The 15,259-nt window shown below is 48.6% G+C and overlaps 1 protein-coding gene across 2 annotated transcripts in view; it reads left to right on the plus strand.

Annotated features, from left to right (window-relative positions):
• Positions 1–568: 568 nt before the first annotated feature.
• Positions 569–15,259, plus strand: part of USP34 (ubiquitin specific peptidase 34) — a 282,270-nt gene continuing 267,579 nt past the window's right edge. For both annotated transcript variants that reach the window (XM_069768887.1, XM_069768888.1), the window contains exon 1: positions 569–910. In XM_069768887.1, the coding sequence (XP_069624988.1) occupies positions 868–910 (43 nt within the window). In that variant the 5' untranslated portion in view covers positions 569–867. The remainder of the gene's footprint in view (positions 911–15,259) is intronic.

A 15,259-nucleotide genomic window follows, 5' to 3' on the forward strand; every position in this document is an offset into this window, starting at 1 on the left:
AGACCAGGCCTCCATCTTTTGGAAGCTGTTGCTGTAATTTCTCCATTCTGCAAGGAACCACAAACTCCCCTGTAAACAGGAAGTCAGGAACACCCCTAGTCTGTCACAATGGACCAGTCCATCCCGGGTGTCGCCCCAGGTCTATTGGATAGAGCTAAAGGTGACGGGGTGCAATACATCAGCTGGGCTAAGGCTGTGGCGGCCATTTTGCAGGCGGGCGGCCGGAACACGAGAACGGAGCAGAGCTCATATATGGTGAAATGGCTTCTCTGGAGGGTCACAATGAGGGACCCGCTACAATAAGGCTGACACGACGATTTCACCAGTGACTCTAGTCCGTAACAGGCTACCAACACAAGTGATACACACAGGCGGCGACATAAAGGATTGCTGATCAAGCACACAACTCCCAGCATGCCTCAGGCTGGGACACGCTGGACAGTCCGAGCTCGCAGGCTGCAGTCCCCCGCTAAGCCCCGCCTCTCTTTTGATTTGGTCATGTGACTTGAGAGTTGGCCGCTGGGCGGGATCTCTAAGCCGAACAGCCGAATCACTTCCGGAAACTGCCGAGCTGAACCGAGCATCCCCAACCAAAATGGCGGCGGCTGTGGTGCTGATGGCTCGGTGAGGCAGTGAGTGGCTCCGCTTGTCGCCGCCTCGGTCACATTTGGGAATAATAAACTCGTCGTTATTCTTTCCACTTCGCCCCTTCTTGCCGCCTCCTTCTCGTCGTAAACATCCAGTCACAGCGCGTCCCTCACGCCTGCTCGTTCCCGGGCCTTGCAGCCACAAGCGGCGCCGAATACACCGGCTGACGGGCCGCGGCAGCACCAGATCCATGCTCGGGACGCGGCTCCTTCATGAACGATGTGTGAAATCTGCGCAGACCTGGTGGAGGTGTTAAATGAGAGTAAGTGACCGATGAGGGGACGACGAGGACCGGGGCCTGGAGAGCTGGAGGGGAGAACTGAGGCCTGGGGAGCCATGGCTGGAGGGGACGATGAGTGCCTGGGAAGCCGGGGCTGGAGACGAGGACCGGGGCCTGGAGAGCCGGGGCTGGAGGGGGGACGAGGACCGGGCCTGGGAGCCAGGGCTGGAGGGGATGACAAGGACCGGGGCCTGGAGAGTCGGGGCTAGAGGGGAGGACAAGGAGAAGGACAGGGGCTTGGGGAGCCAGCGCTGGAGGACGAGGATCGAGGCCTGGGGAGCCGAGCCTGGAGGGGACGATGAGGACCGGGAGTTGGGGCTGGAGGGGAGGACGTGGACCGGGAACTGGGGAGTCGGGGCTGGAGGGGAGGACGCAAACTGGGGAGTTGGGGCTGGAGGGGAGGACGTGGACCGCAGTCAGAGCTGGAGTGGAGGAACTGGGGGGTTGGAGGGGAGGATGAGGACCGGGAACTGGGGAGTCAGGGTTCGAGGGGAGGACCGTGAACTGGGGAGTCGGGGTTGGAGGATTAGGGGTTTGGAGGGGAGGATGAGGATCGGGAACTGGAGAGTCGTGGTTGGAGGGGAGGACGAGGACTGGGGAGTCGGGGCTGGAGGGGAGGACCGGCGGGAACTGGGGAGTCGGGGCTGGAGGGGAGGACCGGCAGGAACTGGGGAGTCGGGGATGGAGGACGAGGATCGGGAACTGGGGAGTCGGGGTTGGAGGGGAGGACGAGGATCGGGAACTGGGGAGTCGGGGTTGGAGGACGAGGATCGGGAACTGGGGAGTCGGGGTTGGAGGGGAGGACGAGGATCGGGAACTGGGGAGTCGGGGTTGGAGGGGAGGACGAGGATCGGGAACTGGGGAGTCGGGGTTGGAGGGGAGGACGAGGATCGGGAACTGGGGAGTCGGGGATGGAGGACGAGGATCGGGAACTGGGGAGTCGGGGTTGGAGGGGAGGACGAGGATCGGGAACTGGGGAGTCGGGGTTGGAGGGGAGGACGAGGATCGGGAACTGGGGAGTCGGGGTTGGAGGGGAGGACGAGGATCGGGAACTGGGAAGTCGGGGTTGGAGGGGAGGACGAGGATCGGGAACTGGGGAGTCGGGGTTGGAGGGGAGGACGAGGATCGGGAACTGGGGAGTCGGGGTTGGAGGGGAGGACGAGGATCGGGAACTGGGGAGTCGGGGTTGGAGGGGAGGACGAGGATCGGGAACTGGGGAGTCGGGGTTGGAGGACGAGGATCGGGAACTGGGGAGTCGGGGTTGGAGGGGAGGACGAGGATCGGGAACTGGGGAGTCGGGGTTGGAGGGGAGGACGAGGATCGGGAACTGGGGAGTCGGGGTTGGAGGGGAGGACGAGGATCGGGAACTGGGGAGTCGGGGATGGAGGACGAGGATCGGGAACTGGGGAGTCGGGGTTGGAGGGGAGGACGAGGATCGGGAACTGGGGAGTCGGGGTTGGAGGGGAGGACGAGGATCGGGAACTGGGGAGTCGGGGTTGGAGGGGAGGACGAGGATCGGGAACTGGGAAGTCGGGGTTGGAGGGGAGGACGAGGATCGGGAACTGGGGAGTCGGGGTTGGAGGGGAGGACGAGGATCGGGAACTGGGGAGTCGGGGTTGGAGGGGAGGACGAGGATCGGGAACTGGGGAGTCGGGGTTGGAGGGGAGGACGAGGATCGGGAACTGGGGAGTCGGGGCTGGAGGGGAGGACGAGGACCGTGGCCTGGGATGCTGCAGGCCCCGGCGGTGTGCGGACTGTGCTGCTCTGCAGGCTGCTCCCTGGCGGTGTGCTGACTGTGCTGCTCTGCAGGCTGCTCCCTGGCGGTGTGCTGACTGTGCTGCTCTGCAGGCTGCTCCTGTCATCACTGGGCTGGTAGCATCGGGGATCATGTGACATGGATTCCACATAGATCTGCAGTCTGTGCCTGGTTTACAGATCTTCCTGATGTCTGTGCAATCACCTGATGTGTGTGGAATAGTCTGATGTGTCTGATCGAGATCTGGTCGGATGTAACTAATTGTAGCCTGTAGACGATATCTGCCAGAATTTGATTTCTGAAGGTTTAACTGAGATGAGAGCAGTTCTGTCCTAATGGTTCATCTGTAGCCAACCAAGTCCGATTGTCGTTATCTGTAGAAATGTGTTACCACAAGCTGAGGTGATGTCAGGGAGACAGACCCCACTACACCCTGGAGGGAGCTGGTCTGTGAGTGGGGTGACTACTTTGGGCTGCACAGATCCAGTTGATTCCAGTAAGGCTGTTGAATTAGATTATATGGACTGTATTTTTTTGCCCCATCTCTTTGGATCCTAACAGCTGCGTTGGAGATCAGAGGCTGTACTCAGACCTTCTGAGTTGAAGGGACTCTGTCACCCCTGGGAAATATCCTACCCATATGCCTCATATCTGCCATCTTGTTGAGAAATCCTCTTTTATTTCCTTATGCTAATTATTTTTTCCGGGATGTGCGGTGCCTTTAAGAAATCTTTGCCTCCTGTCCTCATTACACCACCCTCCTTCCATCAGTGTCACAGTGTGCGGTGATGTGTAACGGTGGCTCCAGAATCCCGCGTCCGCGCCCTGAAATAGCGCGATTATACAGTACCTGTTCTGTCCTATGGGCATTGGCTTCAGCATTGTTCTGTGCAGGTGAGTCACTGATACTTCCATTGCAGTGACCTCCGGCGTGCGCAGTGATAAGGTGCTCTCACTACCATGCATACGTGGGTGACCGGGGCATCAGAAACGGTATGGTTCCTAACTATGCAGGGAGGAAGGAAATGGGGAGAGCACCTTATCGCTGCACACGTCGGCTTCTATGCAGAAGTATGCTGAATCCAAGGCCTATAGGAGGACAGAATAGGAACTGTATAATTGCGCTATTGCAGGTGCTGGGTTCTGGGGCCACCATTACACGTCACGGGGCACTGACATTTGGTACCCAAATGAAGACAGGAGGCAGAGATTTCTTAAAAGCACCGCAATCCACAGAGCCTGGAAGAAATTATTAGCATATAGAAATAAAATATGATTTTTCAACAACAAGACCACAGATTTGAGGCATACGGGTAGGACTAGTTTCACATTTCCATCATCTGTATGCCCATATTAATAAGTTTTATATGTCCCAGACGGTGACAGACTCCTTTTAAGGCTGGTGTCCCACTTGCGACTTTTTTTCGAGAAACTCGCGCCTCAATACCTGGCACTCGGGACCGTAGTGTGCGGCTGCATGTATTTCTATGCAGCTGAACTCTCCGGTCCGAACCGCGGTTGGCAGTGCCGGGTATTGAGGCGAGAGTCTAGCACTACAGTCGCAAGTGAGACACCGGCATAATGCTGGGGCTATGTGATGACTTTGTCCGTGAAACTTGTAATGCAACCAAAGTTCGATAGGGAGTCCTTTGTGCATGAGAAATTCCCCCATCAGGAGTCAGAAAAGTCTCCAGCTATGTATTTGAGGAAGATTTCTGCCCATAATGAGTGCCAATCATTGATATGACAACTTGGTCAGTGCCCATTTCTTGTGGCCTGATACAATCTGTATGGGTTTGAACAATTTTATGTGGTAATTTCCTGATGAAGAAGTCATTTGGACTTTGAAACATGTAGATGAAGGGTATGTTCACACAAGGCGTTTTTTGCTTCTTTTTATTTTTTCTGCAGCAAAACCTGATTTCTTGGCAGGAAAGGAGCTGCAGCAAAAACGCAGGTTTAGGTGCGGTTTTGGTGCGATTTTTGGGCTAACTTGTGTCTCTTTGTCCATGCTAATGTCCATGACTTTTCTGCAGAAAAAAAGCTACAAATAATGATACCTGCGTTTTTGCAGCGTTTTTTCAACACCCATTCAAGCCAATGGGTGAAAAACGCTGCAAAAACGCTGAAAGAAGTGACATGCTCCAAAAAACACAGCAAAGCACAAAATACTGATCACACAAAAAACCAATGTGTGTGTATGAGATTTCTGAAACCTCATCGGCTTTGCTGGTACTGTAAAAAGCAGCTGAAAATTATCATAGAAAAACGCAGCAAAAGAAAAACGCAGCAAAAACGCCCAGTGTGAGCATACCCTAAACCACTATATTCCATTTTTCTATCACGTCTGGACCTGCATTTTTTCAACAGCGCTGATTATATCCACAGAACTTTTTTTAATTTAAGTAAAGGTCATTAATATCTTGGTCAGGGAAAACCCTTTTGATGGAATTGTTTGGCCTCCATATTTTCCACAAACAGCCCATATTTAGTGGAGGAGTTGTGATACCAAGAACGATTATTTTTTTTAGTGTGTATAAAAGATGCTATTGGCCAATAAATGAATATTTTCTTTCATTGTCTGGTCATGCCATGTTTGTGTGCCAGCGATTTGTTGGGTGCTGGCCTGTGTTAGAAAACCTTAGGCCGGTTTCACAGGTCAGTGGCTCCGGTACGTGAGGTGACAGTTTCCTCACGTACCGGAGACACTGACTCACGTAGACACATTAAAATCAATGTGTCTCTGCACATGTCAGCGTGTTTTCACGGACCGTGTGTCCGTTTGAAAAACACGGAGACATGTCAGTGTTTGTGGGAATGCACGGATCACACGGACCCATTAAAGTCAATGGGTCCGTGTAAAACACGTACCGCACACGGATGCTGTCCGTGTGCCGTGCAGGAGACAGCGCTATAGTAAGCGCTGTCCCCCCAGCGTGGTGCTGAAGCCGCCATTCATTTCTTCTCTCCAGCAGCGTTCGCTGGAGAGAAGATATGAAAAATCTTTTCTTTTCTTTTTTGCTGTTTAAAAAAAGATCCCTGTCCCCAACCCCCTCCCACCCCCTGTGCTCCCCCTGCTGTTAATAAAATACTTACCCAGCTCCCTCGCTGCTTCCTCTCCTCGCCGCAGCTTCTCCTGTATGAGCGGTCACGTGGTGCCGCCCATTACAGTGATGAATATGCGGCTCCACCTCCCATAGGAGAGCCCAGCATGTGAGTATAAGTTATTTTTCTTCTCTTACAGGTTGGGTTGGGGCAGATATACAACATTATAGAATGCCGTATATCAGCTCTGAAATGTGATGGCCGTATATACCTCATATCGGCCAAACCTGGTGACAGGTTCACTTTAAGGAAATTGCATGTGAAAAAAAATTACCCCATTCACTAGTTTATCCTACAAATACAATAAGGCCTATTTCAAGCTTATGGATGCCCCCCAAAACTCTATACAGAGCCTCAGTACAGCATCCAATTTTTACAGATGCATTGCAATTCTGTAACAAAGTAAATTGTAAATAGTGTCTACTAAATAATTGTCTAAGGGTCACTTCCGTCCTTGTCTGTCCTTCTGTCACCGTTATTCATTCGCTGATTGGTCTCGCCAGCTGCCTGTCATGGCTGCCGCGACCAATCAGCGATAGGCACAGTCTGGAAGAAAATGGCCGCTCCTTACTCCCCACAGTCAGTGCCTGTCACCCGCATACTCCCCTCCGGCCACCGCTAACACAGGGTTAATGACGGCGGTAACGGACCACGTTATGCCGCGTGTAACGCACTCCGTTACCGCTGCTATTAACCTTGTGTGTCCCCAACTTTTTACTATTGATGCTGCCTATGCGGCATCAATAGTAAAAAAAATGTAATGTTAAAAATAGTAAAAAAAAAAAACCTGCTATACTCACCCTCCGTAGTCGCTCGCGCCAGCCGCCATCTTCCGTTGCAGGTTCCGGTGGCAAAGATGGTATGGGAGAAGGACCTGCCATGATGTCACGGTCATGTGACCGCGACGTCATCACAGGCCCTGCGCGAGAAGGACCTGCCATGACTTCACGGTCATGTGACCGCGATGTCATCGCAGGTCCTGCGCTCATACCAATCCTGGGACCGGAAGCTGCCGTGGACTACAAGGGGCCCTCGGAAAGGTGAGTATATGTTTATTTTTTATTTTTTAACCTGTGAGAAACCTGGCTGGGCAATATGCTACGTGGTTCTGTGCTGTATACTACGTCACTGGCCAATATACTACGTGGCTCTGTGCTGTATACTACGTTGCTGTGCAATATACTACGTGGCTCTGTGCTGTATACTACGTCACTGGGCAATATACGTAACTGGGCAATATACTACGTGGCTCTGCTGTATACTACGTCACAGGGCAATATACTACGTGTCTGTGCTGTATACTACGTGGCTGGGCAATATACTACGTGGCTGGGCAATATACTACGTGGCTGGGCAATATACTACGTGGCTGGGCAATATACTACGTGGCTGGGCAATATACTACGTGGACATGCATATTCTAGAATGCCCGATGCGTTAGAATCGGGCCACCATCTAGTTATATTATAAGTGATTAATAGCTGCTGCTGTAAATAACAGATTTTCTACGGACTGCACACGGATAAGTGAGGAAAAAAAATCATTCATCTTTTCTGGATGAAACTTTTTTTTTTTACATATCTCATTTTCACTCGTGTGAACCTAACCTGTACTCATTTTCAGCAAATAACTGGTTTATTAACTAGTGTTTTTTGTTTTTATGGCTTTTCTATTATTTTCTATTACGGTGTGTTTGCATTAGAACATACTGATAGGGAATTTAGATTGTGAGCCCCAATGGGGACAGCAATGATAATGTGTGTAAAGCGCTGCGGAATATGTTAGCGCTATATAAAAATAAAGATTATTATTATTATTATTATTAGAAGACTTGCTCTCTGCAAACATTGAAATCCTGCTGTTTCCCATTCATTTTATTCCTTTTAGTCCTGGTTCTTAGTGTTTCTGCAAATTCAAATATATCTGGACATTTGTAAAAATCTCTGAATATTTGCTGTGTTCTGGTATAGCCTCTGTTCGGGTCATGTGTCGCTTTGATGGATGGATACACACTGCCTCAATCCTGTAATAACCGGTGGCTGGTCTGGGTGACACCTGCAGGGGCGACTATTCCTGGTTATTTCCTGTAGTAACAGTATGTCCTGAACAGGTTTGGGTGGGATCTGGTTTGTCTCATGTATTTTCTGGATCACTGCATTTAATGCCCATGTCATTGTAATTAGTGACAGCATTGAGTGTATTCTTGCTTTAGGCATTCCACTGCAGACATGAATGCTCTGGCCGTGTTTTATTTTTTTTAGATTTCTAGAATGCATCAGTATGTGACTAGTTGTGTTCAGTGGTTTGATAGTGATATACTAGTGTGTACCCCTATCACCTTATAACTGGTGAGGAGGGTCCACTCTGTAGGATCTCACTGAGGCTAAACTCAGATGTCCGTGTACAGACCATGATGCATGGATTGGCCGCAGTTCTGACCCGAACTTGAGCGCTTTATATAAATCTATGATGCTTTCCTGTTCAGGCTAGAAGACGCATGGCAGTCTGTAAGGCCTTGGGGTTCCCTCACGTTGTCGAGTAGCCAGCGTATAACTTGGACGAGTGCTATCCATGACTTTCTTTGTAGTTTATTGCAGGTGAGTCTTGGAAACGTAAAAACATTTGACTCTGTATTGCAGTGAGACGCCATAGAAGCTCATTCTATGCAATGTCACAATGTGGCACTGCAATTTGAGTGCGCCTCGACACATGTTGTGTAGCCCTATCCTAAAGGTGCTGCAGGGCTAACTCTGCCTTGTGGCAACTGACTTTTTCTCTGCACCTTTGCCTTATGAGATTTTAATATTTAGTGGATGTCCGTTCCCTTGTATTGGTGCATATTCAAGTGATTCTCACTAAATAAGAATATCTTCAAAAAGTCAACTTATTTCAGTTCTTCAATACATAAAGTGAAACTCATATATAGTTGTTACAAACAGTGATCTATTTCATTTGTTTATTTCTGTTAATGTTGATGATTATGGCTTACAGCCAATGAAAACCCCAAAGTCATTATGTCAGTAAATTAGAATATTTTATAACACTAGCTTGAAAAATGATTTTCAAATCAGAAATGTTGGCCTACTGAAATGTATGTTCAATAAATGCACTCAATACTTGGTTGGGGCTCCTTTTGCATCAATGCGGCATGGCATGGAGGCGATCAGCCTGTGGCACTGCTGAGGTGTTATGGAAGCCCATGTTGCTTTGATTGCAGCCTTCAGCTTGTCTGCATTGTTGGGTCTGGTGTCTCATCTTCCTCTTGATAATACCCAATAGATTCTCTATGGGGTTAAGGTCAGGAAAGTTTGCTGGCCAATCAAGCACAAGGATACTGTTGTTCTTAAACCAGGTACTGGTAATTTTGGCAGTGTGGACAGGTGCCAAGTCCTGCTGGAGAAAGAAATTTCCATCTCCAAAAAGCTTGTCGGCAGAAGAAAGCATGACGTGATCTAAAATTTGGTAGACTGCTGCACTGACTTTGGTCTTGATAAAACACAGTGGTCCTATACCAGCAGATGACATGTCTCCCAAAACGATCACTGACTGTGGAAACTTCACACTAGACCTCAAGCAGCTTGGATTGTGGCCTCTCCACTCTTCCTCCAGACTCTGGGACCTTGCATTCCAAATGAAATGCAAAATTTACTTTCATCTGAAAACACCTTGGACCAATGAGCAACAGTCCAGTTTATTTTTTCTTCTTGGCCCAGGTTAGACACTTCTGGGGTTATCTATTGGTCATGAGTGGTTTGACACAAGGAATGCGACACTTGTAGCCCATGTCCTGGATGCGCCTGTGTGTGGTGGCTCTTGAAGCAATGACTCCAGCAGCAGTCCACTCCTTGTGAATCTCCCCCAAATTTTTGAATGGCCTTTTCTTAGCAATCCTTTCAAGGCTGCGGTTTTCTTGTGCACCTTTTACTACCAAACTTTTTCCTTCCAATCAACTTTCCATTAATATGCTTGGATACAGCACTCTGTGAACAGCCAGCTTCTTTAGCAATGACCTTTTGTGGCTTACCCTCCTTTGGAATGTGTCAATGACTGCCTTCTGGACATCTGTCAAATCAGGAGTCTTCCCCATGATTGTGGAGCCTACTGAAACAGACTAAGGGACCTTTTTAAATGCTTAGGAAGCCTTTGCAGGTGTTTTTGGTTCGTTCTAATTTACTTATGACATTTTGGTTTTCATTGGCTGTAAGCCATAATAATAATAATAATCTACTATATAATTGTCTAAGGGTCACTTCCGTCTGTCCTTCTGTCTGCCTGTCTGCCTGTCACGGTTATTCATTCACTGATTGGCCTCGGCAGCTGCCTGTCATAGCTGCCGCGACCAATCAGCGACGGTCACAGTTCGGAAGAAAATGGCCGCTCCTTCCTCCCTGCAGTCAGTGCCCGGCGTCCGCATACTCCCCTTCGGTCAGCGCTCACACAGGGTTAATGGCAGCGTTGACCGCGGTGTAACACACTCGGTTAACGCTGCTATTAACCCTGTGTGACCACCTTTTTACTATTCATGCTGCCTATGCAGCATTAATAGTAAAAATATCTAATGTTAAAAAAAAAAAAAAAAAAAAAAAAGTTACATACTCGCCCTCTGGTGGCCTCCCCGGATCAGGAACCGGCCTTTCCCGCTCCGCGCGACGCCCCGGAGACCGCTGCATGCATTGCGGTCTTGCGAGATGACGTGCGGTCTCGTGAGACCGCTACATCATCATCTCGCGAGACCGCAATGCAATCTTCAGACCGGACCGCGCGAAGTGAATCGGGAACCGGCCGCTTCGATCCGGAGGCTCCAGGAAGTGAGTATGTAACTATTTTTTTAATTTAATTCTTTTTTTTTTTTTTTTTTGATACTACATGACTGGGCAATATACTACGTGGCTCTGTGCTGTATACTACGTGGCTCTGTGCTGTATACTACGTGGCTCTGTGCTGTATACTACGTGGCTCTGTGCTGTATACTACGTGGCTCTGTGCTGTATACTACGTGGCTCTGTGCTGTATACTACGTGGCTCTGTGCTGTATACTATGTGGCTCTGTGCTGTATACTACGTGGCTCTGTGCTGTATACTACGTGGCTCTGTGCTGTATACTACGTGGCTCTGTGCTGTATACTACGTGGCTCTGTGCTGTATACTACGTGGCTCTGTGCTGTATACTACGTGGCTCTGTGCTGTATACTACGTGGCTCTGTGCTGTATACTACGTGGCTCTGAAATAAATTAACTTTTTGATATTCTAATTTATTGAGAAGCACCTGTAACTGTACACGATGCTGGAGTTTGATATCTGCTGCTTTGCACATAATTTACTTTACTATGACTGATCACTGTTAAAGGGAACCTGTCACCCCCAAAATCGACGATGAGCTAAAGGTACCGTTACACTACACGATTTACCAATGATCACGATCAGCGATACGACCTGGCCGTGATCGTTGGTAAGTCGTTGTGTGGTCGCTGGGGAGCTGTCACACAGACAGCTCTCTCCAGCGACCAACGATCCGGGGAAAGACTTCGGCATCGTTGAAGCTGTCTTCAATGATGCCGAAGTCCCCGGGTAACCAGGGTAAACATCGGGTTACTAAGTGCAGGGTCGCGCTTAGTAACCCGATATTTACTCTGGTTACCATTGTAAAAGTAAAAAAAAAAACACTACATACTCACATTCCGATGTCTGTCACGTCCCCCGCCGGCGTCCACAGGGTTAAAACTGCTTTCGGCAGGAGCGCTGCTAATGCACGCGCTGCTGCCGAGAAGCTTCCCTGCACTGTCAGTGCTGGCTGTAAAGCAGAGCACAGCGGTGACGTCACCGCTGTGCTTTGCTTTACGGCCGGCACTGACAGTCAGTGCAGAGAAGCTCTTGGCCGGAGCGCGTGCATTAGCAGAGCTCTTGCCGAAAGCAGTTTTAACCCTGTGGATGCTGGGGGACGTGACGGACATCAGAATGTAAGTATGTAGTGCGTTTTTTTTTTTTTTTTTTAACTTTTACAATGGTAACCAGGGTAAATATCGGGTTACTAAGCGCGGCCCTGCACTTAGTAACCCGATGTTTACCCTGGTTACAGGTGAACACATCGCTAGATCGGCGTCACACACGCCGATCTAGCGATGACAGCGGGGTGATCAGCGACCAAAAAAAAGGTCCTGATCATTCCCCACGACCAACGATCTCCCAGCAGGGGCCTGATCGTTGGTCGCTGTCACACCTAACGAGATCGTTAGCGGGATCGTTGCTACGTCACAAAAAGCATGACGTTGCAACGATATCCTTAACGATATCGTTGTGTGAAGGTACCTTTAGCCCACCGTCATCAGGGGCTTATCTACAGCATTCTGGAATGCTGTAGATAAGCCCCCGATGTAACCTGAAAGATGAGAAAAAGAGATATTATACTCACCCAGGGGAGGTCCCGCTGCGGTCAGGTCCGATGGGCGTCGCAGTCCAGTCCGGGGCCTCCCATCTTCTTACGATGACATCCTCTTCTTGTCTTTACACTGCGGCTCCGGCATACTTTGTCTGCCCTGTTGAGGGCAGAGCAAAGTACAGTGCGCAGGCGCCTGATCTCTCTGACCTTTTCTGGCGCCTGCGCACTGCAGTACTTTGCTCTGCCTCAACAGGGCAGACAAAGTACGCCTGCACGCCGGAGCTGCAGCGTGAAGACCAGAAGAGGACGTCATTGTAAGAAGATGGGAGGCCCCGGACCGCGACGCCCACCGCATTGGGACTGCCCCTGGGTGAGTATAATCTAACCTCTTTTTCTCATCTTTCAGGATACATCGGGGGCTTATCTACAGCATTACAGAATGCTGTAGATAATCCCCTGATGTCGGTGGGCTTAGCTCCCCTTCGATTTTGGGGGTCACAGGTTCCCTTTAATATGGAAGTGCATGCTGTGTAATATTGTTCCACATCGAGTGTTGCATGTAAGGTTAACTGGACATATGACATCAATCATTAAGCATGCTGCATTTTTGTGTGTATTTTGTATAAATCTGTTTCCATGTTATATTTGTGGACCTTTTGCTGTATAGAGTATACGTATCATGCAGTAGTGTACAAAAGGACAGAATCCAGTGGTGTTAATGAAACGCATTATGTTTATACTGATGGTCTTATTTAATTTCAGATTGGGCTTATCACACTGGGCAGTAACTGGCCATACAGCTTGCACTTAGAGGTGCTTTCAGATGTTTTAAAAACGTCTGGAAATTGTATAAAATAACAAAATATCCATCCTTATACCTTCTTAACCGCGAAAATTGGACTCAGCCCTTCAGTGTACTGTACTAGTACTGTCACTACTCAGTGACGAGTCTTAATACCGGTAGTATGCCACATGTCCTCTGCAAGTGACATGCTCACCACTTAGCTAGGCAGGGAGGAACACTGGGGCATCAGTGCTGTACTGCTGGGGGAAAAAGGATGAATGTTGTTGATTTGCTTAGACTATTTGATACTTAAAAAAAAAAAAAAAAAAAGTTGGATAACACATTTTTACAGGATACCTGCACACACAAAATTTGAATGCAAAGCGTTGCTGTATATTATACTCTGAATTGCAAAAGTGAAAACTTCAGCATAAATTGACACGCTGTGGACTTAAAGGGGTTTTCTGATTGGCATCAAAATAACAGCAGTTATTATGAAACAAATATCTAACTTGTTGTTTACTCGTGTCTGAGTTTCCCACCGTCTGTCCTGGTGTCTATTATCCTCAGCGCTAACGTCGCTTCCGCTGCGCTGTGGCCAATCAGTGAGCTCAGCGACTTGTAGGATCTATTCGAGCTCAGCGCTGTTATTGCCTGGAGTGCTGCCGATGATCCCAGACACTCAGAGCAACGGTGGAGACTCAATGCTGAATCTGCGGAGGGCGAGTGAAGCACAGCGTTCTCTTTTAAACGATCCATGCATGGGAGTGTTTTTTTTTTTTTTGTTTTTTTTGTTTTTAAGTATAAACTGCGGTGTGTTGTTGATATTTTGCAATCGTAGCCATTTTGCTCTCACTATTAGGGCCCCTTTCCACTTGTGAGAAAAACGGACGAGTGCAATCCGATAAAAAATCGGATTGCACTCGGACCAATGTTTTTCAATAGGTGACATTCCATTTGCGATTTTTTTTCCCAGCCGAAATCGGACTGAGAAAAATCTGTGTCGGCTGAGAAAAAAATCGCAGCATGCTGCGTATTGCTGAGATTCTCGGACGAGACTCGCCAATGCAAGTCAATGGGTGCGAGAAAAAAAACGCATGGAATACGGACCATCCGTATTCCATCCGTTTTTTACGGATACCTTACCATTCTGTGGCACAGAACACTGTAAATAGTCCTGTAAATGACTGTATAAAAATAGTTGCAGAGAAAAAAAACGGATTGCATACGGATGTAAAAACGGACGATGCGATTAAAAAATCGCATTACACTCGCATTACACTCGCATGACAATCGCACACGTTACATCCGTTTTTTCGGTCCGTAAATCGGACCGTTTTTTTCTCACACAAGTGGAAAGGGGCCCTTAGGCTATGTGCACACTTTCAGGATTTCTTTCAGAAAATTCCTGAGAAAAACCTGAAATTTTCTGCAAGAAATCTGCATGCATTTTTGGTGCGTTTTTTTTCCCGGACATTTCCCAATGCATTTTATAGTGGGAAATCCGCAAAAAAAGTGCAAAATTAATGAACATGCTGCGTTTTTTTTGCGGAAAAAAACGCATCATGTGCACAAAACATGCGGAATTCATTCTAAATGATGGGATGCTTATTGTATGCTGTTTTTTTTGCGTTTTTATAGCGTTTTTATCGCCAAAAAAACGCAAAAAATCAGCAACGTGTGCACACAGCCTTACATGCTGCAGACTTTCTGCCCAGAAAGCCCTGTGTGAACACCCCCTTCAGTTTTATTCAGACTTCATTGCCATGTGTGTTTTGCCTAAGGGTACCGTCACACAGTGCAATTTTCATCGCTACGACGGTACGATCCGTGACGCTCCAGCGTCGTAACAATATCGCTCCAGCGTCGTAGACTGCTGTCACACTTTGCAATCTACGACGCTGGAGCGATAATTTCATGACGTATGTGCGATGTAGAAGCCGTTGGTTACTATGCACACATCGTATACGATATATGTTACACCATGCAATCATGCCGCCACAGCGGGAAACTTGACGACGAAAGAAAGTTTCAAACGATCTGCTACGACGTACGATTCTCAGCGGGGTCCCTGATCGCAGGAGCGTGTCAGACACTGCGATATCGTAACTATATCGCTCGAACGTCACGAATCGTGCCGTCGTAGCGATCAAAATTGCACTGTGTGACGGTACCCTAAGAGTTTACTTTGTTCTAGAATTTGTTGGGAGCCCTGCAGTTGGACCCCCCTGCCGTTTGCTATGTGCCATTTTCTGCTGAGTTGGGATAGCCCCTGTAGATAGTTTGTAGGGGGCACCCGCATTGTCCCC

The sequence above is a fragment of the Ranitomeya imitator genome, chromosome 5 (genome assembly GCF_032444005.1).
Source record: "Ranitomeya imitator isolate aRanImi1 chromosome 5, aRanImi1.pri, whole genome shotgun sequence".
Classification (NCBI taxonomy): Eukaryota; Metazoa; Chordata; class Amphibia; order Anura; family Dendrobatidae; genus Ranitomeya; species Ranitomeya imitator.